Genomic DNA, 27,758 nt, shown 5'->3' with positions numbered 1-27,758 from the left:
ATCATAATATATGTTGGGGGAAACACATCCCCCCCAATATTCAAATCTGGTAAAAATGCCCCCCCCAATATATTGATATAAAAATATAAAATATATATAAATGTGCTACGCGACAACAGGCAACCACGCACGCTGTCCAAAATTATCATAAAAAATGTAATCATATTCATAACTAAACGTTCTCAGGGGGGGACCCTCAGACTCCCCAGCGGATTTCATCCCCCCCAATGTTGACTCCATGGCTATGGCATTGCCTCCATGACACCCTACAAATGTCTCATAAGGAAAGGGGCCTTGTCACCCTAGGTGAAAACGTCTAGATCCGCCCCTGTCGGACAGAGGAGAAAACAGGTGATTGAGATGTTTTTTTTTTTTTTTTGTAGTTAGATTTGATATCTTAGTTGAAAGCTTACACAGCCTAATACGTAACATTTTACCTAGGCTATTATAGTTGTCATTGTTACTTATTACCAATATTAACAGTGATTGGAGGATGATTTGTTATATGGTGGAATCAACAAATGTACAGCAGCATGTAAAAATCATTATTGAAAGTGATTATACTTTTGTGTTTTGGTGGTTATTAATTCTGAAAAACGCACGAAACTGACATCTAGTGGAGAAAGAAATTCGCCAAGTAAACCCGGAAGTACACAACTTAGAACAGTTGCACAGTTGTCACTGTGTGCTGCCGTGTGCTAATTATGTCAGTGTTAATACCTATTCTGGGGCTAGGAATTGTGCTGTATGTAATAGTGTATTACAACATGTTTAAGGGATCCCGATGCACGAGTTCTGCAACCCTGAAAGGGAAGACGGCGATTGTGACAGGTTTGATGGATTACTGTCGATACTGTTGGGGGACGACAATTCACTATAGTCGTATTGAATTCCCCCCAAATCCTGTGTTCACTAAGCATTTTAGATTGTGAAATAAACGTGTGCAAAGTATGTCTTCCACTGAGTAATGTAAGGTTTGACATTCCCTATAGGGAGCAACACTGGCATTGGCAAGACTACTGCTTTGGAATTGGCCAAGCGAGGAGCGAGGGTCATTCTAGCATGCCGCAATAAAGAGAGGGCTGAGGCTGCTGCCTATGACATCAGGAAGGTAAGAATAAAAGCATCTGCAGAATAAAAAAATATAAAGACGATGTGTTAGTGAATACTACAACAGGGTTCTCCCACTCTGGTTCAGGAGAGCCACCATCCTGTAGGGGTTTGGTCTAACCTCTGTTTAAACTAACCTCTTTCAGCATGGCTTGAAAAGGTAGCCTTCATTATGATGATGTTATTCAATGTTTTCTGTACGTGATTATCTATCTTCCAGGAGAGTGGAAGCAACCAGGTGGTGTTCATGCAGCTGGATCTGGGGAGCATGAAGTCTGTGCGCTCCTTTGTTGAAACCTTCCTGAAGACTGAACCCAGACTGGACCTGCTGATCAACAATGCAGGTGTGTCTGCTTTATTCTAGTTAATATAAAGACATATTTTAACATCAGCAAGTAAGCTGTTAAACTCAAGCTGACCTTTCACAGCTCTTTGGTTCTTAAACAATGATTTACAATTGACACCTTGAGGGTCTAGAAAGGCTCTTTAATGCTATCTAGAGGAGTCAGCATGCATCCAGTCATTTGACCACAAAATGTGTCCCCCTCATTCAGGGATGATGGGTCCAGGCCGCACAGAGGACGGTTTCGGCATGGCCTTTGGTGTCAACCACCTAGGTCACTTCCTGCTGACCAATCTGCTACTGGAGCGGTTGAAGCAGTGCAGTCCTAGTCGAGTGGTCAACGTGGCGGCTCTTCTCCACCACCTGGGTACCATTGACTTTGCCCTTCTTGGTGCCACCAAGGACCTGGTGCCAGGCCAGTCTAACTGGCACAACATCAGGGCCTATTGCAACAGCAAGCTATGTAACATACTCTTCACCAGGGAGCTGGCCAACCGCCTTGAGGGCACAAGTGTCACCACTTACAGCCTCCACCCAGGTTAGTGGCTACAGTTGGTCATAATCTAAGTCTGGTAAGAGTATGGGATATGTTTTTGAGTTGCTACATCATTGCTACTTTCCTGCTTATTCTCATTTACGGTTTTTAGTATATTGAAAGGCATTATACAAATGCAATATATTGTAATATAAATCATAATTATATTTTTCCAGGCTTGTTTATTGCAAAATACTTTATCAAATGAATAAGCATAAATACAACATATTATAATTTTTATATTGCTAAGAAGCTTCATTATCTCATTGACAGGAGTCATCTATACAGAAATTCTTCGAAACATGAGCTGGTGGCTGCAGGTTCTGATGGTACCCCTCGCTAAGCTCTTCTTCCTTGATTTGGAAGGGGGTGCCCAGACCACCCTGCACTGTGCCCTCCAGGAGGGCCTGGAACCCCTCAGCGGACGCTACTTCTCTTCCTGCGCCCTAGAGGAAGTTGGAGCCAAGGGGCGGGATGACGCACTGGCCAGAAAGCTATGGGAAGTGAGTGAGAGGTTAAGCGGCCTATCCTGAGAGACTCTGAGCACCAGTAGAAAAAGAACAGGTATCAAAGGATGGTCATAAAATTACGTGTTGAATTTATACTATACAAAGTATAGATTTGTTTGAGCAATACAGTGATACTTTATAGTTACACCGATATTGTTCACTAATATCGTTCACTAGCTCTGGTACTGTGCCTTGAATTCTCCTCCTCCTACACAAGTATATAATCATGGCACTTCATAAGCACAACTAAACAGACGCAACTTTTATAGCTTAGTTTACTAGCACTGCTTCCACCTGGGAAGCTACTTTTTTCTGATAAAAAAAAGCTCAACAAAAAACAAAAACTGCAGTAACAGTTATATTAGTTATTTTAGTTTAAGAGCTAAATTACAGTTAATATCTTGGGTGAATAACATGATACTGAATGAGAAAATTATAACTTTTGGGTGTTGAGTTCCTGGAGCTCTGTCAATTGGGAATTGTACTTCTTTACAGTTCCAATATGCCTAATGTTATAGGTTTAATTAGAACACTAAGTGTTTGTTTAAGTTTGTGTTTCAAAAACAATAGTTATCATTTTACGTCTGCTGACCTTATGATAATCAGTTGCTTTACTCAGCTTCACCATAACCAAATATTTTTTGTTTGTAACGGAAGTTCTGTTTATTTTGTGTTTTTCATGGTACAAAACTTTGTGTTACATTGTTAATAATTGTAAGTGCACCTGCTGCAGCAAGTTAAGTGTGAAAAGCATTGTTGCAAAGAAGTGCTGTGGCACCATGATGACATGTGAATCGTTCACATTTACAATACATTCACGATTCAGATCCTTCACTATACTATGCAGCAGCAGGAAACACAGCTACTGACTGAACAAGATTAGTACCGTATTTGAAACACAGCATGCTTTCTAATATGTGCAGTACAACAATAACCTTTGCATTAGGAAAGTACTTGGTATTGGGCATTATGTTGGTATTGTGTTTTCTTGTTTCCTGTTTCTTATATGTAGGTATGGAATGTTATTGTTAGTTATTTTGATAAGAGTTTACAACTTTCAATAAATCTACCATTAGCATCTGTTCATGGGTTTCAATTCAGATTGGCCAAAATGTCATTATAAACATATAGTAACTAACAAAACCCATGCCGGTCATATTTCTGTGTGGCACTGGGGGGCAGTAGTGCACCATCTCTACCTAAAACCACAAACGCACCACGCTGCCTCCTCTTGCAGTTGTTGTTTGGAGCACGGTTGCCAAAGACCTTAACCCAGCGGGACCTATGGATTCTGTTCATTATGATCACTGATTATTAACACTGGTCAACTTGAAAGCAGGGTCAGTAGTGTGCGTTACGAGCCACACTTGTAATTACTCAGCAAGAACAGTCTCTGGTTCTTGGTTCACCCCCCTACACTATGTGTGGGGAAAGACTCATCTGCTATCGATTCTCATCTTGCTCTCTCTCCCTGCTCTTTCCTTCTCTCTTTCTCTCTCACTTATTGTATCTCTGCCCTCTAACTTTCTCTACATTAATGTCCTTGCTGTCTTTTCTAACTCTTCCTCCCTACTCCCATGTCCAAGGTGAAGAGAGAAACAGAGTGAACACAAGGGCTATGCAGAATCCCATTGTAGGAATGTAATATATATATAAATCTCTCCTCAAAAGTAAACCGACGCCATTAAAAGAAAAAAAGAACTGAATGAATGAAGTACATGAAAGAAATGTCGGTCATATTCTTCTCCTGGGAGTGCTACCATTCCCAATCCCAAATCACTCACCTTGTTCCATCATTAGGATAGTGGAAGCAACAAGTTCCCATGTGTACTACCAGTCTACTTTGGGGTGTAAACCCCCTGCAAGGTAGTAGCTTTTTAGAAGGAGGGTTAACTACCCCTGATTTAGGCAACCACAATCTGCTCTCTTTCTCTCTCCCTTCTATCCATATCTGTGTTGTCTACCTCAGATCTATAACTCATGGGTATTCTCTCACCCTCCGCAGTCCCTGGCGTTGAGAGACAAGCCACTGATGACCTATGTGTTGTGTTTGCCTTGGACTCGCTCCCACACGCCCGTACAGTACTTAGCGACTGGATTAGTGCATCAATTAGCTAGCTTTCGGATGCATGGGGGGACAATGATTGATTTAGACTGCGGGCCCTCTTCCCTCAGTGGTTGTGATGCAATGTTAGCATCTTAGGCGGGAATGAAATATGACTTAGGGCCTATTTGGGTGTGTTTTCGTTCAAAACTTCAGAATCATGTGCTTCTGTGAATATATATGTTGTGTATGCAGTTCAGATTTCTGTTACAGCCTGTGCTGGTATTGAGCTAACCTGCACAGTGTCTTTCATGGAGCACTGCATGGATTTTTAGGGGCAGTGTCACAGGGTGAACTATCACACGAGGATGAGGAAGACAAAGACAAAGAGCAATGACACCTCCCATTCCCTGCATCCCCCCCCCCCCCCCCCCCTGGATTACCGAGCCGTGGTGGCCCCCATCAATCGAAGCTCGTCATGGCGACGCAGAGACAGAGTTTCCTCGGCAACCGCGAAGGTTGACGTCAAAGTGACATTCGAGTCCTTGGCATGCATGCTTGCTGCTGCCATCAGGACTTACAGTGATCTGCTGTGGATGGCTGAGCGCTTTGGCAATGTGTTACCCGGGCTATTGTAATGCAGCATATGTTCTGTGTTTAACACTTGAGTACCGTCTGGTAGCAGTTCTTTATGATGTTGCTGTAGAGAGATGATTCGAGCATCATTTATTATTGCCATGTAAGAAAGCATTCTGATTTGACAAGGGTGGCCGGTCTTGTGGAGGGGCATGAGAATAGTTTAGTGTGGGTGCACTGTTTTTAGAAGGACCTTTTTATTGTTGCTGTGTATGTGGATGCCAGTGTGGGTGTGTTGTTGTTGGTAAAGAGAGTAGTGTACATGTCACTCTGCCAGTGGAACGCACACATGCAAATGTACATGCACATGCACTAGAAATGCATAAATGCCCACTCAAGAAGTGACACATGCACAATCACACCTCTCTTTAAGCTCCAACTACACACACACTCTCTCTCCCTCATACACACACACACATCCAGTCCAGGCCCTTATCAGTTACGCTGGGAGTCGATAAACAGAAGCATCCACTGGGTCTTGTTATTTCCTCCAGTGCAATTAACGTCCCCACCTGCTAATCTGTGATTAACGATGTTTACAAATATGCTGCGACATGGCGGAACGTGTCAGAAAATGCTGCTCACACCTTTCCTTCTCCTGTGTTCTCTATTTTTCATGTCTATTTACCCCTGTTCGTTCTCTTCCTTCCAAGGGGAGAGTGGCATATAAACCTTGTGACTCCAGTGAGGATTTCCTCAACCAAGATTCGCATTGTCCAAATAGCATGAGTGGAGGCAAAACGTTGACTGTTTGATGGGTATTATTGTAACACGAAGCGGTAGAGACAAGGGATATCATTGGTGGAACAAAGGGAGGGATGACAGGTATAAGGTATAATGTGTTGTGACAGAGGATAGTATTCTCTATGTGTGATGAGGCTCCATGGGGAAACCATGTTTTCAATGTCTAATAAATCCAGGAAAGTTTAGAATGACCTGATATAGGCTATTCATGTGTATAAATATGTATGATTTAGGATGAGTGTCAGAAAATATGGGTACTGTACCAGATTTTTTATGGTTTTAAACAAAGCTGGACGAAGGTCTCTTGTGTATCAAAGTTTATATCTGGTCTACTGAGTTTGAAAATCATTCCTTGTTTACGTTCAAGTCTTACGGTAATTATCCCACCGTTTCTCACTGTGTCTGGAGGCTAGAACCCAAAGCGGAACAGACGTGGCGAGAACAGAACGGCAGTTTCATAAAAGCTCCATAAACATACTTTCAATCACACCACTTAAGTAAATGAGCCCATTTCGTCAGTTTTTGCAATTTGCAATAATCTAATGAGAAAATGCGGCTTGCTGAGCGTGGACTGAGAAAAGCAACGTTGTCGGGAGGCTATTGCTGTAAAAGCTATCAATTAGGCAGCGACAACGTTCTTTTTTGCAGTAGGGTTACTAATTGGCAATTAGCTAATCTGGAAATAAAGTCCATTGTCTTGGTTTATTTGTGTGATTTACTAAGATGTTGAAAGGATATTTACCAAAACAGTATGATGTTTTGGTACGGGTGATGTTTTATTACCTTTTAAATTGTTTCCCCTAAAGTGATGGAAAAAATCATCCAAAATCATTTATATGGTAGGCTACCTTACTGTAAAATAGATAAACAATTTGGGTTTTACATTTTATTTGGCATAATGTAGTGTAGTTATACCATCTAAAACATTAAGTCTGACTTCACCTGTAATCTTGAGTAGGCTACATTGGATAGCGATTAATGTAGAACGCTAACAATGTAGTCCTTGACTTCTTTTTGGTAACTGACCTTTCTAACAAAAGGCCTCATCTCTTGACCCACAATCATAACCCTGCATTCTGCTTGACCTCATGCTACACAGGCCTACTAGGCGTATGCTTGGGTAAAATGTGAACAAATGTGTGAGCTTCTCTTCCAATTGCCGTAAGTAAACACATGCCTCGATGTTTTTGTGTTTGTCTGTGAAAGCATCTAGGCTTACTTAAAATGAACTCGCTTCCTCATTTATAAACAATTAAGTCAAATACTTCTAATTCCCTTGAAAACAACGCATCTGAAGTGTGCGAACGTTGACGCAAATGCAAACGCTAAACAAGAGGCCACGTCGGTTCAAGGCTCTTCTTTTAGTGCGCATTACATTGAAACTTATGGACACATTCTGAAGACGCTTGTTATCCATCACCCGCTATTTGCACACCTCACTTAGGCACTTTAAAGAAAAATTGCATTCTTGGCAGGCCAGCGTAGATCAAAACCATCATTTGTGCCATTTACACTGACCTGCATTCACTATGCTGAAAGCGCCGGGTTCAGAGCGTTTACCACAGAACGTTGGGGTCTCAGAATAGTCATGTTTACAGAAAGTATTTGCTTTCCACTGAGGATATACGAGCATGCTACACAGAGGTGAAAAGAAAGGGGTAGTGGGGGTGATATTGAATATCACATTCTTGCCTTCTTGCTTAACCCTTGTGTTATCTTCGGGTCATTCTGACCCATCAGTCATTGTGACCCACCGTCGTATTGCGACAACTTTACCGCATACAAAAACAAAGTGAAGCATTTTCTTACCCGAAGGCAGCACAACCCTCGTGCTGCCTTCGGGTCACATGACCCAAAGGTTCATAACGAACCATCGTTGTGTTTACCCAATTTTACCCAATACAAAAACAAATTAAAATAATTTTCTTTTAACCTTCGCAATGTGGGGGGTCTGAGACAGCCCAACGGTTAAAAGAAAAGGCTTCACTTTGTCTTTGTATGCGGTAAATCTGTCGCCATACGACGGTGGGTCACAATGACTGATGGGTCAGAATGACCCGAAGATAACACAAGAGGATCATGGTCAACAAACACTACAGGAAGCGCGCGCCAGCATCAAAAACGAGAGCTAATATGTTTCGAGCGCTTAATTACTTTTACAACGAATCAACGACGAACTTGTCTTAGAAACTTTCCATGTCCCTCGACGTTCCCTTCTTTTATTTCCACAAATGGTTGCAGCTGCTTGCCTCCCAGCCCGGGGATTGTCTGCTTGCTGCTTCTGTCTCGTGTATATATGCAAGTACTTACAACACGCCGATATATGCGTGTTTCTGAAGTTTGTTAAACCTACTTAATTAGGTCTAACGTTCTTGACCATATGCGGCCTTGAGACTGGAGTACCCTGGGACAGGAAATTGGGAAAACTAAAAAATAGAAAACTCCAGCTGACTTGACGGATGTTGACAGTAACACAGTGCTTGCAAATGGGGTCTTGAGTGCAGCTCAGGTGTGTCCGGAATTGGATTAACTCCGAGTGCTTCTCAGAAATGCATAGATGAGGTTCTGGATCTGGCAACCGCTGCAGCTGATCCTACTGGTGAGTCATTGGGCGCACACTCACCTGGGGCACCATACTCCAACCTGTCCCACATGAGTCCCCATGTCAGACCTGGAACCAACAGCTAATTGGTTTAGACATGGTTAAGCAGAGGTTTGGAGAAAAGATGAGGTGTATGAAAAGATGCATTTCTCTTCCTTTAGGCACCTTTACCCAGGCCACCAAGCCATAGGCTAATCAGGTTTCCTGTCTACTACATGACATTATATCTGGATCTTCTCTCTATCAAAAGGTAAAACCACAACAGTAAGTGCCTCGGGAGCGAAGATCATATGACATTAACTACATGAATGGCTAACCCAGGGTCCTCTGGTTCCTGGAGTGCTACCTTCCTGGGTTTTTGTTCCAATCCCAAATGTAACAGCCCTGGTTTACATTTACATTTAGTCATTTAGCAGACGCTCTTATCCAGAGCGACTTACAGTAAGTACAGGGACATTCCCCCAAGGCAAGTAGGGTGAAGTGCCTTGCCCAAGGACACAACGTCATCTGGCACGGCCGGGAATCGAACTGGCAACCTTCTGATTACAAGCCCGCTTCCCTAAGCGCTCTGCCACCTGACTCCCCTAGTTTCAACACACCAACCAGCTAATTATTAGAATCAGGAATGTTAACCTACAGGAAGGTAGCTCTCCAGGACCAGGTTTGACAACCTCTGGGCTAACCTAGACTAGGTTCTGCCGTGAGGATTGTAAGGGTCCCTTGAGCAATGCTCATCTATACAATGCAGGCTGAATGAATGGCTGACCTATAGTGTGCTTTCCCCATCAGTTGGCTTGTTAGGCAGTGCTTAACAGCAATGCCCTTTTGAATTACTGACTAACCACGTTGACTTGCAAGGTCTGTGTGTATGTATGTGTGTGTGTGTGAGAGAGAAAGAGAGAGATCAGGGCCAAGCTTGCGCGTCTATCCTCATATTCAATACTGTACATCTGTCTGTGTGGGGACATGCACAACAAGTGTGTGGGGGAGGGGAGTGTGTGTTTTCAAATTCCCTCAAGCCAACTCTCAGGCTCTGCTAGCTGGGAACAGGCAGCAGACGGGACGTAGTCATCAATACTGGTTACTGGCTATTGATCGACTGTCTATTGATTAGGATGGGTAGTGTGCGTGTGTGTGTGTGTAGGGGGGAGGACGCGGCAGAAGCCAGCAGAGGGGAAGTCGGCTGATGTTTGTCCCAGCAATTGTTTAGGGTCACTGGCAAACTCAATCGCCTATTGAGGGCTGATCATGGGAACAAGCGGCTGATGTCAATACTATGGCTATCCCAGGCTGTCACTCAGAATGACCTCCCCTTGTATTGGGAGTTGGAACAGACTGAGTGTGGTTCAGTCAGTAGGCCAGGCCACGGGGGTTAGTGGGTGTGGGGGCCCATAACTCTGAACTTTCTGTCTCTTTCATTGACTGTAACTGTCGACTGTCAACCAAATGCTGATTCATTCTGTTTATGTTTAAACAGTGTAGGGATGGAATAGGATTGCAAAGGTGTTGAAAATGTTAGCATTTTCAAGAGCAAATCTTTCCATAAAGTGTAATTTTTCCTGTTTATATTTTATACCATTGTGTATTGAATTAGTAAGGACGGTATTGAATAGAGGTGTAATATTATGAATTGTATTAACTTTAATTTATTTGGTGAATTCACATACTTTTTTTGTGATTGTGGCACAGTGACAACAGCCCCATCTAATGGGAATTCCGTTATATTGCAATTCAGTGCTTTATTCTTCTTTCATGCTTCCTTTACACAAACTGATATGTTGTGCCCAAGACAATCAAGCCCACACACCATGCCATTCAACCCAATATTTTGTTGCTAAACCTTTAAAACAGTTTTAAAAACCAGAACAAGAACCAATCAATTCAAAAACCACAGGTAGCCAGTGTAGTGTAAGGACTGCTGGAATAATATGGTCTTTTTTGTGTGAGTCAATACCCTTGCAGCCACATTCTGAACTAACTGTAGTTCTCTAATACTTTTTTTTTTTTGGGGGGGGGGAGACCAGAGGGAAGGCTATTGCAGTGAAGAAAGCATTCATAAGCTTTTCTGAAATTTCTGTCATTGTAATTACTGAGGTAAGTATATTTGTTCATGCTAAGTATAATTGGCAAATCCTAACATAATAAATAGCTTTTATATTTAGTTTCTAACTTGCTAGCTAAGGCTTTCTTCAACACAGCATGTTTTATTTTTATGTAATAGAATAATATGGGTTTTAGCTTGATTTCACATGGTGTTTGTGGAGTGTTCACACAGAGCATCATTTCAATACAAATGCCTGTTTAATGAAATCATTACAAATTATGTCTGCACATTACATGAAAAATACAATATGTAAAAAATTCCCTATTATTTCTGAAAATCCCAGAATATTCCTGAAACTTCCCATGGAAAATTTCTACCTCTGACAATTCCCAGTTTTGCTACATTGAAACTTTTCTACAGGTTTTCTGCATGTGTAAGGATTATTATGAAACATGGATAGGATCACTTTGAGGAGGGAATTTCCTACCTTTTATAGTGGGCATCACCTCCTTCAGCACACACATTCAGTTACTGTACTGAAACATTTACATTGCATTGTAGTTACATTAGTAGTGATACTGTATAACCCTATAACTTCTAAACAGTGTTCTACACAGCAACATCCCCACAGCTCCCAAGCTGGAGAGACTGACCTGCTTTCCCAGTCCATCCTGAGAATCAGACAGAGCCGGAGTCGCCGCTATGAATTAAAACTATGGCCTTGGGGCACTTCGTTAGCTAATTACGGAAAACAGAAGACCCAGTTTACCCTTCTCCCACACCCACACGCCCACAAAACACTCGCCCTCCCCATCTCCTGCTTTTGATAAGGCTTGCACCCTTGTCAGCAAGCGTGCATTTAATTAGTGTTGATTGTTGTTAGCATGTTCAATAGTTATTAATTAGGTTGGGGAGGGGCCCTGTTTCTGATTGCACGCCTGGAGCTGGGACACATTGTGCTGTTTCACACTCTAGAGTGACAGGCTTGTAACGTGAAACTGGGGGGAAAGAAAGAGGGAATGGGTGAGAGTAAACGGGGGGATGAAGAGAGAGAAAGAGAGGTCATTTTCAAGTATTACCGTGTAAGCATCATGCCAACCTCAATGTTATCTGAAATATGCCACATGGCAGGTTTGGAACTTACCTACATGGGTCTTACTACTAGGTCGTGTGACTCGTGTCAACTCAATGCAATTTCAAAAAAATGCTTATTTGCCTATTTTGGACATATCGGGGGGATACCATAAGAGAAAATATGAAGTTATCCGGGTAGGATACATATTCCTATCCTCTGTGTTTCTGTTGGTGTCTTTTGTATTTTATCTACTGTATGTCCTGTATCTGGAAAACTGTAAAACATACAGGAGCCCATCCCCTCCATCCGTGAGAATGCTCTGCTGGTGACCTCCACTCATGTCCTTGGCTGGGGCTTCATTGAGTCCCTCTCTCTCCCTCTCTGTCCCTGACAGGGCTGTGGTGAAGACAGACCTCCTCATCATCCTTTCCTTCCTCTGGATGTGCCTTTGTTTGGTGGCTAATGACAGCTGTGATGGAACCGCCATGCTTCAGTGAGCACAGGCTCAACGCCAAGCCCTCTGCTGCAGTCATCTCCATACACACACACACCCTGCAATCTGCACTTACAGTATCTCCTTTCAAATCTAAGGTGGCATGGCATCAAATCTCATTTCTAAGGACGGTTTGTTTGTAAATATGTAGTCTCACACATCTGACTTTTGAATGAGATAGAGAGGGAAAAAACAGGTTCCGAGATTAGTAAATATGCATCTATATATGTATGTGTGTTTATGTATATGAAGCAGCACATACATATACAGATGGAAGCCGGTTTTGGCTAAAAATATCATTTTATTTCCCTTTCCCATCCGTGTGCTCCAGAAATTGTCTCAGGGGTTCATGGGAAACTTCTGCAGCTGGGTGCATTCCCCGCTGTTCGTCTGAGCATAGACCCCCTCATTCGAGGGTGGCTCGGCAAGCGGCTCTGCCTATTAAAATGTAAATTCCCCTCTCGGTGTGGAGCTAGCACCGGCAGCGGTGGGCGGCACGGCCCGGACTGTGGGGCTCACTGTGGGGGGAGGGAAGGAGGAAGGGGGGGGGCTGAAGGCTATGGTCAGGTTGTACATTCTGGCTGTGCTCTTCAGAGAGGTGGCTGGATGGAACTGGGAAAGAAGTGTGCTTCAGAGGCGAACTTGACTGATGGGAATTTGACGAAGCTGGAGATTTGTGATGATCTGGAAAGGTTTTGCTCCAAATCCGTTTTACGTTTTGACGTACATATAGAACTATCAGATTTTTTGTGGTGGGCTTGTGATTTTATTTTGCACCATATCCAACCTGGCCCTACTGTACTTGCACATTGGAGTTGGATACTGGGTACTATGTTCTTTGATCGAAATACTGCAGTATTGAGTCCAACACGCACACAAAAGTGCAGTTGCCCATTGTAACCACTAGATGGCGCTGTGATGTTATTGGACAGAACCCAGGAAGCTGAAACACCTGCACTGTTCCATTCAGTGGTCTGGTCTCTGTGTCCCTTTTTTGTGAAATGTTTTTGATAAGTTTTAAATGTAATGCTTTATATTCAAAAATATTAAGTCGAGAAATTATGAAATTAGCTATTTGCTTGGACCAGGGTTCTTCAATCCTGGTCCTCGAGGGCCAACTTCAAATTAATGGGTTGTTATCCAGCTCTGTGGAAGCCGGGTAATGACCATTCATTTGAACTAGGTGTGCTGGAGCAGGGAAACATCTAAAACATGCAGACCAGTGGCCCTCGAGGACCAGGATTGGAGAACCCTGAGTCAGGTGGCTGAGCGGTGAGGGAATCGGGCTAGTAATCCGAAGGTTGCCAGTTCGATTCCCGGTCATGCCAACTGACGTTGTGTCCTTGTGCAAGGCACTTCACCCTACTTGCCTCGGGGGAATGTCCCTGTACTTACTGTAAGTCGCTCTGGATAAGAGCGTCTTCTAAATGACTAAATGTAAATGTAACCCTGGCTTGGACACTTGCAAATCTGAGTTGGTTTTATCGTTGCAACTGAACTGGCGTTTTCAATGCAAGTTTTCTCAGTTGACTGCATATTAAAGAGTGAACATGTATGTAAATGCTGTAAAATATATAGCACATCTCTAGCAACTGTCAGCAGATGGGGCATGGGCAACTTCAGTTAGGAAATATATCGCTTTTACCATTTAACTGACTTGCCCATGCAGTTGCCTTAGCTTTGTATTATTGCTGCCTGTGGTAAATGTATCTGCTGTCTGTCTGTCTGTCTGTCTGTCTGTCTGTCTCTCTCTCTCTCTCTCTCTCTCTCTCTCTCCTCTCTCTCTCTCTCTCTCTCTCTCTCTCTCTCTCTCTCTCTCTCTCTCTCTCTCTCTCTCTCTCTCTCTCTCTCTCTTCTCTCTTCTCTCTCTCTCTCTCTCTCTCTCTCTCTCTCTTCTCTCTCTCTCTCTCTCTCTCTCTCTCTCTCTCATCTCTCTCTCTCTCTCTCCTCACTCTCTCTCTCTCTCTCTCTCTCTCTCTCTCCCTCTACCTACTGTCTCAGTGCCTATAGAGAAGTAAAAGAGCTAATGACCCAGTGCAGCTCTCACACACTTGATCCAGTTTGATTGACTGCTGGTGGTTCCTCCAGCCCAGAGGTGAACATCCACCAGCTGACAGTGCTGCACAGCTGCCGGAGGGATCGGACACTGGGCTTTGAGCACCAGTCCACAGCACGCGGGCGAGCTGGCATTACTGTGAATGGGACTTAAGTGTGAAAACACACACCTCTTCTGTGAAAGGACTTATTTAATTGGAAAATGACCAAAAAAGAAGGAAATTCGGTACAGTGAGCATTACACAATTGTCGAGCATGGGGATTTATAATGAATGTTTCCATGCGGTGCTTGCCTTTTGGGCCAATGCCATTGTATTTAAAGGCAAGGTCATAGTTGGCCAAGGACAAAGTCCTTAAGCCTTGTGATTGGCTGAAAGTGGTGGCTACAGAATTCACTTGGCTTGTCCCACTGTCTATTGTTTTACAATAAGTAGCATTGATTTTACAGTTAACAGCAGATTTATGCATTGGGGATGACAGTGGAATGTCCCCTGCTCATCAAGTGTGCCTGCGTCAATGTCCTTACTCTGACTTTGGAGCATTAAGCATTGGCGATCTGGGCCTTTTTTTGCTAAGTGCCACCATCTGATTTTACATCCTTCCTTTCTTCGGGTCCAGGTCATCACTTTCAAGCAATCTGGCTTTCCAATAATTTTCCTCTCCAGTTAACCTTTCCATGCATCTGATACCAGAGAATATACATAGAATCTGACAATATGACATGGCGAATAAAACCCATTCTGATTCTGAAAACAGAATGTGAACCTTGTTCATGACAGGTAACAAAACAAAAATGTTCAAACTGTTTTCAAATTCAGAACACAGTTTATGCACTATACAGTATATTTTCTAAGAACCTAAACTCACGATCCAGTAATTGAAGTACCTACAGTACCGTGCTACTTTGGCCCTGTGCTGTGGATGACACTGATTAAAGCCGAGAAAGCTAAAGAGGGTTGAACATGTCTGTGACCAAAAACTGTCCAGGCATTTTCAATACATTTGTTTTGTGATGACTTCTGTCGCAAATTTGCTAAGCAGCTGATGTGGCCCCTTGATAAATGTAAGAATTAGAGATTTGACCTCTGTCATTGTTGCCATTCTAGGTGCTAATAAACAAAATTGCTTCCATAACTGTATTTTGAAACCCTCATCACCTCTGACAATTTGCCCCCCATCCCCCTAATTTACCCCTTAGATGGTTCTGTATCCTTCTTAAAATGAAACGGTTTATCCCTTTCAGACAGACATAAGAGTTCAACATTGTTTGGCTGTCTTGCCTGGCAGTAAAAAAGGAGTTCTAGGTCCAGTCAATTGTTAGGCTCATTGTAATTCAAAGACTGTCTTGAAACGTCTTCTAAATAATAAGTAATTTTAGAAAAAGCAGTTAGGTAGCTATTTGGAGAGGGACTCAATTCTGTCTCAAATGGGGCATTTAGCAGGCAACTGAACATATAAAACTGAAAAAAATATGTGAAGCTGTATGGTTCTCAGGTCTTTTGAACCTAGATTTCAAATATCATTGTGAGTGTCTCTCGGATTGGTAGTCACCAAATACTGCTGTTATCACTGATTGAAAAACCACAAGGACCCTCGTAAATGTACAGCAGTGCCCTAGTCATAATGATATCAAATACTCCTCTGTCCTTTCTTTCAACATGTTGTTTCAAATCTGAAGTTCACAACTAGACTCACAACACAATTAAATCCCTTATACAAGGAACAGCAAGACCTTAGAAGGAAAACTATTAATCTGAAGTAAAATAGACTTTTGGAGGACCTTGAAGCATGTTTTGGTTAACAAAACCCCCATTGTTAAACCAATTCACAGTATTATTTTCCATGTGTTGTCATATTACTTTGTCATGCTGTATATTAAGGTTGTCATGGATGGAGGTTTTTATTATCTCACCACTGTAGCAGCCAAGAGTTCATGTGGTGGTATATCTGTAAAAATTGTTAACATTAATGAAGACTTAACTAGAAGAGTTAGAAAATGGTATTGGAGAAGAACCATGACCATTGGTCACATAACATTTCTTTGAACATGAGTTGGGACTTAAATGGGAACCTATTCTCATTATTAAAGAGTTTGTCTTCATAAAAGTCCGGCCTACTATATTGTCTTAATGGTGTCATGTCCCTCTTGCCAAACCTCTGAGTTTTATGTTGGTAGATTCAGCTCTTGTCCTTGCAATAAAGCCCTGGTTTTGATCTGACTGTGTCCCCTCCACACCATCAAAACACAGTTTTTGACTATTAATGTATATATTCTGTCAAATATGATACACATTGAAGAACTTACAATGGGCATATGTTAGTACTAATCATTAAATTATGTCTGATTCGATATTATCTTAATCTTACATTAAAATACCCAGGGAGGTTACCAAGTTTCTACCATCTAAAACCTAGTTCTGGTTCTTGGCTGTTGCTAATAGAGGCTTGCTGTATGTTCAACTAGCGAACCAGTTTGCTTTTCCGCTGGTAAGAGACACACGTCATTATGTGTGCAAGTATTCTTCAGCCTTATTTTCTGTACACCAGCCATTGATTCTTATCTCTGTGTTTTCTATGCATTCACTATAAAAAATAAGCTTTCAGACTTTAGTGCCTCAAAGAGACTTTGTGGCCGACCATTTCTGTGTCTTTGTTCTATTCATTATTCTTGAGTCTTTTTTGGTGTTACTCTCTCTCCACTCAGCTGACAAATGTGTGAATTCCAGAACCGAGGCTGAAGTCAGTAATCGAAGCCAGCCCTCACTATAGTTCAGGCCTACACCACCATGTCATTAGGGTGCTGTGATAGGTCTAACTTGGGTAACTTTTTAAGGCCTCCAGACCATAATTTCCCAATGTACAGATGGACAGGCTTAGCTCTTGTTGGTTCATGTGTGCATTTGAGTGTGTGTGTGTGTGTGTAGCTATTCAAGCTTGGTTTCATCCCGAGTACTAACTTTTGTCTATAAAATCTGATTATACCAGTTTACTGTTCTTGGGTAGTTTTCCACTGTGAAGGAGAAAAAGAAAACTGAGTGTATATCTGGGAGAATGTTTTGTTTGTGTATTAGCCCACAAATGTGACCTGGTAAAACATGATTTGCCTGGTAACATCAATAAGAATGTCTTGTTTTGAGCACACCGCTGTGTCTTTGGAGTGAAACCATCATTAGCACCTGTTCCACACACACATGCAGCCACGCACAAGCAGTCTCATGTTTACAGAGAAAGACGAGACTCCCACGTGCTCTACACATTTCAAGACATTGTGATTTACAGTGCTTTCATTTGGACAAGCCCCTCCATTTTTGTTTTGGGTTGGACACATGGAGGACTTGCCCCGCTGACAGTCATTCCTCGCCAGTCGGGGAGGATCCCATCTCAGCCATGCTTTCTCTATCCCTCAGTTTACCTCGCATGTTTTGTGCGACGGTAACATAGCGAGGGAATGGGTGTGTGTGTTTGTGGTGCGGGCATACGCTCATGAGGTGTGTGTGTGTGTCTGTGTGTGTGCCAAGTGTGTAAGTGATTCTCATTGTGTGGTGGTGCTTGTGTGTTTGTGAAGGGAGGTTTGTTGGAGGGGGGAGTATGGTGGCGGAGGAGGGGGGTTGGGGATGGGGGTGGGGGGATGGTGGGCCGTCGGGCGAGTAGGAAATAAACAGCAGTTCCTATTTACCCTGCCAATTTCACTTGACGGCACGCAACATATTGAAATGAACCGGGCCTCCCTGTCTAACTCTGCTGAAAGAGGTCCACGGTCCACGGTGGTGGAGATAGATTGTAGCAGGCAATTACGGCGGTCCGGCTTCTGATTAGAGAGTAGAAACGGCTCCGCAGACACACACACACCCTCTATTCCACACCCGCCCTCACCTCATGGAGGCCTCGTGCAGTGATGAGGCGGAGGATTGGGCCAGACATTGTTTGATTGCTTTCAGACATGTTGGCTACATCTGGCCACACAGCCACGTTATACCCCCCCCCCACACACACACACACACACTCCCTGCTACCACGCTCTCCCCATTCACTTTGCCAGACCGTATAACCACCAACCTCCACAAATAATTTTTGTTGTTTCTCTTGTCCTCTTGTTGTTGACATTGAATGGTTCTTTTTTTCCCCTTATGCTCTTTCTTTCTCTCTCTTTCCCTCTTTTTTTCTCTCCCTCTCTCTTTCTCTGTGTGTGCATGGCTTTTTGTAAGAAACATTCAAAGTGCGTTCCCAGTACACACCATCCCTTTCTCACTCCTTCTTCTTTCTCTCTCTTACTCACTCGCATTCTTTCACCCCCCCCACCCCTGACCGCCTCTCACCACAGATTCCTTTGTAATGTAGATGTACCGTAGGTCATGGGCTGTAAATGACATGGGACCAGGGTTGCCAGGTTCTGAATATAACTGTTGAAATAATGATTTCTGCTTGTGTGTGTGTGTGTGTAACCAATGCAAAGCTTGTTAGACTGTGACCTCACAGAGTGAGAAGTCGTAAGCAGTGCTGTGTGGTTCAGTGGAAGCGTGTCCTTCTCGCCTCCTTGATGGTTAGCAAGCCTGGTCCGTCACTGGGTCTGTATCCCCCCTCCCACCCCCACCATCACTAGCATCCCTACACACTCCCCCCTGGGGGAGCCAAGTGCGGAAGTCTTGAGTGTTCTATTACATCATAAAAAGTGCCCGTTATTAAGAGCGTTAGAATAACAGTCAAGGGAAAATTACTTTGAAATGGGAAACTTGATGTTTTTTCCCCCCGCACCGCATATTTGATTTACCTCTCAATAGTATTTCACTTTGATATCGTTTTCCACATAAAACACACCTCTCTTGGCTTGAAGCAAGCCGCTGACTGTTGGAGTGTGTCCAATATAAGATATTGGACACACGTCTATATAGCAGTTGCTATGGAGCATTTTCTACCGGAATGGATACGCTGTCATCAGCATTAAGGAAAAGAGTACAGCTGCATGTCATGTGAAGTTGTGTGTATGGCTAATTATGCGTGTGCTATGTGAGTTTGCGAGTGTGTAAGCGTGTGCATTTTCACTCGTCATACACACTGATGCCAGCTCGCCCGCGTGCTGTGGACTGGTGCTCAAAGCCCAGTGTACGATCCCTCCGGCAGCTGTTCAGCACTGTCAACTGGTGGATGTTCACCTCTGGGCTGGAGGATACACCAGCAGTCAATCAAACTGGATCAAGTGTGTGAGAGCTGCACTGGGTCATTAGCTCTTTTACTTCTCTATAGGCACTGAGACAGTAGAGAGAGATAAGGGAGAGAGAGAGGAGAGTGAGAGGCAAATAAAATACAGTTCGCCTTGAACTTGAACTCACCCTTGAATGGATGGACAGTAGGCTACAGCCACTTTGAATAATACAAAACACAAGCTAAAGTGTTATGAGGAATCTGCTACTTAAATTGATTTGAATAGACACACAGGGACAGCAGCTCTCAACTGAGATTAGACCTAATCCAAGCGAATGTATTCCATTGAGTCTGAAATTAGGCTTGGGTAAAATTTGAAGAATTCACTGCTTAAGGAAGAAGTAGCACGAGCAAGCTATCATTTGTCATCTGTACTCATTGAATACTACAAAAAAGATTGATATTGAGTCAGAGGAATCACACGAAACCTAATCTCTCCCACCACATGCCATTTTTGCCACTGAGATCTCAGTTCTGTCAAGACACTCGTATTGATTTAGTCATTCATCGAAATGGAAATACGGTTGTCTTGGCGGTGTGGTTATATCTAAGGGGGAACTCCCTGCCTTGGATCGTAGAGCTAGCACAGCATAACAAGGCATGGAGCATAAGATATTAGATCGCCCGGTGGACAGGAATCATTTCAAAGTTAAAGTAGGCTTTTTAACAAGCAAGTCAAAAGGCTTCACAGAGCATTAACAACATCTTGTAGTGACGATACAGAAGACGGTATGGAGAAGCTGGCGATGGAGGATGGCAGCAGTTGCACAACATGCAGGTACACAGTAACACATGATGTGGGAGCACGTGTGTTTGGGTCTGTGAATGCGTGCAGTATTCAGATATTCTGAAGGGGAAGGCCTGGACCTTCAGTTAGCACACCTGCAGTTGATTGCTTGAGTGACATCAGCTGATGATGTGACGCGCTGCCAGAGTGCCAGGCCAAAACTAGCTCATGCTCATTTTTTCACAGGATACAAATAGGAAGTCCTAGAATTCAGACAGAAATACAGATGGAAGAGCTTCTGTGCCTTTTCCCTCACTGCTTCAGTATAGTGTGGCGTCCCATGCTAAGAACCCCTGCTAACATTGTCCTCAAAGCTATGGGAGGGCCAAAAGAGCTCTAATATATTCTTATCACTGTTTTGTTATGCTTATGTTATTTCCTAAACGCCCCTTTTTCCTCTGTCCGAAATGAGATCTGCTTCAATGTTCAATGGGGCGGGGTGTTTTGGTGCACAGTATCTGTGCCTAACCCACTGTCAATAAAAGCATTGCGGAATTTCACTATTTATGGAGCGACACCTCTGAGAAAGCAGTAAGCACTGATCCTGTAGGTCGGTGCCTCCCACCCCCAACTCCAACCCCTTAAATTAATCCCTAGCAATTTTTCTGCACCACTTGTGTCACGGATAAAGAAAGCCGGAGCATTCAAATGGGCTGAGTCCCTGGTGGCGTTAAGTCCTTATAGCACATTGGGCTGCAGTCAGGCCTACACTCTCTGTGGAAAGGGGTCTGGGACGCACCACCACCAAGCCCTGCTTTGGCTTAGCCAGTTCTCTCTCTCTCTCTCTCTCTCTCTCTCTCTCTCTACATCCTGCCTCCTTCTCTCTCTCACCCTCTCTACAATCTTCTTTCCTTTGCCGTGTTTCAATAACAAATAAAGCAGTGGAAAGAGAGAGGAAGGTAGCTGGATGCAATCAGGAGGAAATATGGAGGGCCTGGAAGGAGTGAGAAATTGGGAGTTGAAAAGAGAGAGAGATCACTAATGGGTTTAATAACTTAGTTAGCTAGTTATTTCCACACTGGCACTGATGTCATTGGCCACAATTTATTTCAAGTGGTCAGAAGCTTTAATGGTTACTTTGATTTTTCTGGAAAAGAGTCTCTCCTTTTTCGTATTTTCAGATTCAAAAACTTCAAAGAAAAATACAAGGATGCTAGACAGGGGTTTTAAATGACTAAAATGAAATTGATACCTCTCTCTAAATTAGATAGATTTATTACAATGTTGGAAAATATATCTGATCAACAGTAGAAAGAGGGGATCTGGGGTGAAACAAGGAGAGAGAGATTTAGCTATGGAAAGAGGGAGAGAATCACTAGCTGGTTGAGAGGAGGCCACAGAAGTGGTCAAGACAAGGGTTTTGAAGAGCCCAGTATAACAGCCTATCACAGAGCCACTGCTGCCACAATCACACCCGTAGGGAGAAAAGGAGAGTCTCACAGAAACGGTATAAAACTCACTTGCCAGCAGTCCTATTATATCCCAAAGTAATAAAGCACAATAGTCTGATAGCAACTTTGCTCCTTCTCCTAAGCTATAAAGGTTGCTAGAGAATGCTCCAACCGCTGCAAGAAATGTATGCCTGCCACTGTCTATTTGTCCCTTTCTTTTTCTGGCTAAGAAAATGGGTTTCTTTATCGAATGTGGTTTGAGTTTGGCCCTCTCGTATGAATGAGGAATTTTTTTTTTTCTTAAATTTACCAAACTGCTGTAGATTATTCTTTTGTTGGCCTCTAGGCCCTATGAGCCTTTTGTCCCTGCTAATAACTTTAGAATAGATGTGCTCTACTCAGCATAGAGTGGCAGCTTCTGTGAATTCTTGGTGGTGTATTTTATTTTATGTGTTCATTTCTTTATCTTGATATAAAGTGTATGTATGTATATAAATAAATAAATAAACGGTGTATGAATGTGTGTGTATATAATTCTCTCTCTTTATATATATATATATATATATATGTATATATATATATTTGTAATTTGTCTAAACTGTAAGAATGACCACGTTACCTTGAATCTATTGACTGCATAGGAGGGTGTTTGTTGCGTTGTATAAACCCAGTTTCAGAAGGATACAGACAGCAGGAGCCTCATCTTGGTCCATGGGAAATTCAATTAGCACAGGGAGTTTAGTTCATTGTGCGAGCCATTGATTGGTTTCTCCTTAGGGTCCTCAGGGTTCAGGTATTTAAGCTACTGTACCACCGCCTGACTGTGGAGTTTAGTAATCAAGTCAGATTAATGTTTTTTAGACATCAATGGAGATGTTTGTGAGGGCTCAACATTCATTCCCTTTCGAAATGTGATTCAACCTTGATGTGAAATATAAGCCACAGGTTGCTTTTCTTTTGACACAAGGCACCCGTTCCCTGACATGAGAAACATACCAGAACGTGAAGGAAATAATCATTAGCGACAAGGACATACATTAGCCTGTCATTATACCCACCTAAACATCCGCTATCTTAACCATTCAGTGCAGAGTCCTTGAGTTGTTTTGTTGGTTGCAGAATGCAGTTCGGTGCAGTTTGAATGGAAATGCATGAAATCATCACATCTGGTCTTGGTGTCCCTTCTGCTCTGATGAGGTACTGATCTACTGACTCCAATCTGAGTCAAAAAAGAGATTGGCTCTTTATTATCATAATGTTGACATAGTGCGACTATTTGAAATGTTCATCATCTGCAGCCAGGAGTAGCATTTATAAGACTTACATCATGATGAGCCACACATCTAATTAATTCCCTCCCCTCTCACCTCTCCCCCGGCCCAAACCCTAACCTGTTTCTAATTTCTCACCAGACTTCAACTCGCATCCATACTCATAACCTTCCATCCAGACATAAACAAGCACACAAATATAATCAACATTAATTGACAAGATAATTTGGTCACTCTTTGAACACTTCCTAATTCAACAGCAAAGTTATCAGAAATCTCACTAGCACATTTTGAACATGACAACATTCATATTGCCTGTCGCAGTCTGTGCTTTGGGTATCAAAATGAAAGATTTTTTTGAAATATTATGATATTAAAATATTCATGTATTCCAGTTTCTGCCTGGGCAATAACCACATGACTGAACACACAATATGTCAAACAATATGTTCTACGCACATCAAAATCAGTCTACCCAGCGCAGCAAAACAGTCAGAGGGATGGACCTGGCTGGCTGGCATCTGTTCTAGAATAATCTATACAAGAAAAGGTGACCATGCCTTCCTTTTTCCTCTCCTCTCTGTTGTCTCCACTCACCCTTCCTTCCTTCCTTCCTTCCTTCCTTCACACACACACACACACACACACACACACACACACACACACACACACACACACACACATACACACACACACACACACTCTTTCTCTCTCCATTCCTCCCCCACCCTTCTCCCCTGTTGGCTGGCATGGTTTTGACAGAGGACCCCACCTGAATGACATTTACAAATTACCCAGCCAGGAGAGCTCTGTCCCCTGACCCGTAGGCCCCTATTCAGCACCCGGAGAGATTCGCCAGCATTTTGTCATATAATTACTGCAAATCCCCTGAAAATAGAACGCCCCCCCAAACAAACACCACACACACACACAGCTGAATGGTAATGTGTGATGAGCCCCCTGTCTGAGTGACTGTGTCATGCAGGCGTGCAGGAGAGATGCAGAACAGCATCAGTAGCAGAGAGGAGGGAGGGAGGCAGGGATGGATGGAGGAAAGGAAAGAGGGAGAATACAAGTGGAGAGCCGAGTCAGAGGGCAGGATGTGGGAAGTGATGCATCTTGTTTGTATGTGTGTGCACTTGTTTGTACATGTTGGCGCATTAGTGTGTGATTGGGTGTTGGTGTGATAATAATAATTGGAACTAATTGTCAGCCAATAGCTGCAGACAAGGTACATTATTTGTTAGTTAATAACTGCATACAGTCATTTACCCCCACATTTCATTAAACAGGAGATAGTGTATTTGGACTACCTTATCAAACAAATTAATCATTACACACTGTAAAAATGAACATTTAAACTATATGTTTTCAGCGTCCAGGTTTGGATAAACTCCTGGGATACTAAGGCTTCTGCATTGATTTGTTCCAGTATTCCTTTTTCTCACCTACCCTCTCTTTCTTTGTGTTTGACTTCAGGCACATAGGCATAGGCGTGTGTTTGGCTTGCTTGGTGGTGGTGGTGGTTTGTGTCTGTTCCCTGATTGCACACTAGCAGAAAGAAATGAAAAGGATAATCTAATTGAACAACTTTAAAGCGCGCCGCCTGTTTCATGTAGTCCTTTGGAACGGATGTAATTTGAGCGCTGTTACTCACCCAAGCGTGTCTGCGCTGAAGGTCAGCTGTCTGCCACCAAGAACATGCAGAAAATGTAAAATTAAGCTCCTGACTCTCCCTCCCTCTCTCTTGCGCTCTCCCTCCCTCTCTCTCCTCCTGCCTTTCTCTATTTCTTGTATGCCTCTTGTTATGCATCCCCCTCCCTTTCTCTCTGTCTTCTCTCCAAACCTCTCTCCGTCCTGAGCTCCTTACCTCCCTGTTTCCCTATCGTCCTCTCCTCTCTCCCTCTCTCTGCATCCTTCTATCTCTCTATCCCTTTCCATATGCTGACACCCCAAGTATAATCTCAAATACCAACATTTTCACACCCAGGTGCAAACATCATCGCCTGCCTAAAACCACAAGCTTAGTGCTACTTACAGTTCTGTTCCTGGAGGAATGTGGCCCAGGGTTGGAGGGTATTACGTTTGAAAGTTGTGTAGTCGCGAGACCCAGCTCATGTAGAATACACTCTGTTTCTATCTGCTTGATTATCAATGACAACCACTGTAACATGGGCATTTGTAATCCTGGCCCAGGTCAAGCCCCTTGTTGGTTAAGTCATTATTTCTGCTGCTACATGTAGAATGTGTAATTGGAAGAAGTCTGGCTTTTTGACAATGCTGTGAAAATGGGTGGACTGTCTTTACAAACTTTTGTATTGGCTGTCACCCATCTGCATTCATGCAGCATACATTCTGAATGTATCACAATGGTTTCTCTTGTGAGAGGCCTAGTCCAGGGTTATATACTGTAGCTGTCAAGCCAGACCAAGGTGACCAGTGTTTACTTAAAGGGGTGGGCGTAATTCCCTCCCCTTTTGTGTGAACAGGTGGGAGGAAAGTCACCTGCATTTACTTCAGCTATGCATCACCTTAACACCCTCTCTCACTCCTCCCCCCCCCCCCCCCCCTCCATCTGGCTTTCTTTCAAAATCTCTCTCCTCACCTTCTACTCTCCTCCCCCTCTCTATTCATATCCATCGCGTTGTCACTACCTTTATCCTCTTCTCTCTTCCCCCTTTCTCCCCCTCCCTCCCTCCCTCCCTCCCTCCCTTCCTCCCTCCCTCCCTCCCTCCCTCCCTCCCTCCCTCCCTCTCTCTCCCTTTCTCTCTCTCTCTCTCTCTCTCTCTCTCTCTCTCTCTCTCTCTCTCTCCCTCTCTCCCTCTCTCCCTCTCTCTCTCTCTCTCTCTCTCTCTGTCTCTCCCTCCCTTTCTGCTTGTCTTGCCTGCAGGTCCATCGAGCTAGCCTCTGAATGAGATTCACAGCCTAAGAGAGTAAACAGTGTCTGCCCGAGAGGAGGACAGATTAGAATGCTGAATGGAGGGATTCTCCACCTCCCTTATAAAGTGTCTCTCTCTCTCCTATATTACAATGAAGTCGACCTCATAATGGAGGGAGGGAGAGAGAAGTAAGCATGTGATAGACAAAGGGTTAAGAGAGCGTTAGAAAAAGGTGAAATGTGTGTGCGAGAGATACGGAGATGGGTGAGTGAGTAAAGACCGATGGTATGAGAGCGATGAAATTGTGTCAAAGCTGGGTTGCCAGGTTGTAGTGGACAACCCTCATCCATAGCCTCGTCAGATTGGGGCTTCCATGAAGTTCAGTTACCTCACCTTTCTCTTTTTGGTGGCCCATTATCTATACTAGAGCAGCAAGAAAGAAGCAATGAGCTTATGTCTTTCCCTATTTCAATGTCTCTCTCTCTCTCTGTCTCTCTCTGTCTCTCTCTCTCTCTCTCTCTCTCTGTCTCTCTCAGCAATTATATATACCAAGTTTATTTTCCGCTTTTCAAGTAGAAAAACTTTAGATCATGCTTTTCCCCTACAATGTTTTTCAGCTCAGTAGCAAACTTGGAACAATGTATTGAGCTCTCAAAAGCACAAGTGAACACCTTTTTATCTCAAAGTCTTTCATTTGCCATTATTGTTTGAATGTGTTTCTTTCCTTTCTAACTTAGATTCATGAGTAATACTTTGATCTATTTGTGTTCACACTAAAACACAATCTTTTTCTTGAAGATGAAGTACTTGAAAGCTGTACTGCCAACGAACTCCATTATTTGTTTTTACATCAAAAGTTTCATTAACTATTCCATGAGGGACAGCGGGGTGAGAGACACAGAGAGGGAGAGAGAGACTGAGGGAGGGAAGCTGAGGGAGAGAGATGGAGAAAGAGAGAGATGGAGAGAGAGACAGAGAAGAGGAGACTGAGGGAGAGCCTGAGAGAAAGATGGAGAGAGGGAGACTGAGTGGGAGAGGGACACGAAGAGAGAGGCAGAAACAGAACGACCAAGAGAGAGAGAGAGAGAGCGAGAGGTAGAAAGAAAACGACAGAGAGGGAGACACAGACAGAGAGGCAATAGTACCAGCTGGTTAACAGTACTCATCCCATCTGCCCCGTGTCTTTTTGTTGAAGGAAAGATATGTATACCACGCTAGTCATGGCCTATGAGGAGGTGTGTGTGAGTGCACTCACTTCTGTGCACATGGAGTGTGTGTGTGAAAAGGTACATGTGTGAGTGCGATGGAGGAAAGGATGTTGAGAGGGCAAGACGAAGGGAAGGCTGGGGGGGTGTAAGGAAAAATCTAATATGAAAATGTAAATGGAGGATGGCGGCTGGGGTTGGGGGGGGGGGCAGCGCTGAGAGTGTTTTTTTTCTTTCTCTGGCTGTCCTAATCTCCCCTCCTCGGGGTCTAGAGATAGCGATCACGAACAGGAGGCCGGCGCTGAGACTCCTTTGAAATGCAGAGCGGCGCGGTGTGTAAATTGGAGGCACCGTCGCACCAGAGTCGTCGGATGACACATGGCGCCCGCGACCCTCGTTGCACGCCACGAGCTGGGCTGCGGCAAAGGTAAATCTCGCACATCAGACAATTTCATTTTCAGCACAGAGGGGACGGATCCACACAATGGCTGGATCCTTTCAAATGATAATGCCCCCCTCAGTCGTGTATCATCATTTAGATTTTCTTCTCTCTCTGTTTTTCTCTCTCCTATTCTATCTATTTTTTCTCCTTGAATATGTAAACTCACGCCGGAAGCTAAGCAACATTTTTATTTTCTCAGGGGCATACTATTCCTTCAATTTCCAAACTTTTTGTTGGTTTCCATTTTGTGTTCTCTGCCAGCATCCTCCACATTTAGTCAAGGTGGCCTGGAGAAATCGTTGGTAATACTTCTAGCTTTACATATTTCCATGGTGTCAACATGATGTAATCCATAACTCCTTTTCCGCCCCACAATCCTTTGTTCCACATGGTG

At 43.4% G+C, this 27,758-nt stretch overlaps 1 protein-coding gene and 1 long non-coding RNA gene across 3 annotated transcripts in view; both read left to right on the top strand.

Moving 5' to 3' along the window:
- Positions 1-637: 637 nt before the first annotated feature.
- LOC134028809 (dehydrogenase/reductase SDR family member 13-like) lies at positions 638-3,578 on the top strand. The gene is made up of 5 exons (XM_062472634.1): positions 638-831; positions 993-1,111; positions 1,331-1,454; positions 1,665-1,991; positions 2,262-3,578. The coding sequence occupies exons 1-5, from the start codon at positions 705-707 to the stop codon at positions 2,519-2,521; spliced, it is 957 nt and encodes a 318-aa protein (XP_062328618.1). The 5' UTR covers positions 638-704; the 3' UTR covers positions 2,522-3,578.
- A 4,670-nt stretch (positions 3,579-8,248) lies between these two features.
- Positions 8,249-27,758, top strand: part of LOC134029215 (uncharacterized) — a 49,015-nt gene continuing 29,505 nt past the window's right edge. Inside the window, exons 1-3 of one of the 2 annotated variants that reach the window (XR_009931625.1) lie at positions 8,249-8,520; positions 8,685-8,773; positions 12,037-12,626. This is a non-coding gene — a long non-coding RNA (uncharacterized LOC134029215). Of the gene's footprint in view, positions 8,521-8,684; positions 8,774-12,036; positions 12,627-27,758 lie in introns of those variants that run through there. The other variant, XR_009931624.1, reaches the window with a different exon arrangement.

This window comes from Osmerus eperlanus, chromosome 11, assembly GCF_963692335.1.
Source record: "Osmerus eperlanus chromosome 11, fOsmEpe2.1, whole genome shotgun sequence".
NCBI lineage: Eukaryota > Metazoa > Chordata > Actinopteri > Osmeriformes > Osmeridae > Osmerus > Osmerus eperlanus.
The sequence above is the reverse complement of the archived record's forward strand: the minus strand, read 5'-3'. Positions and strand labels throughout refer to the sequence as shown.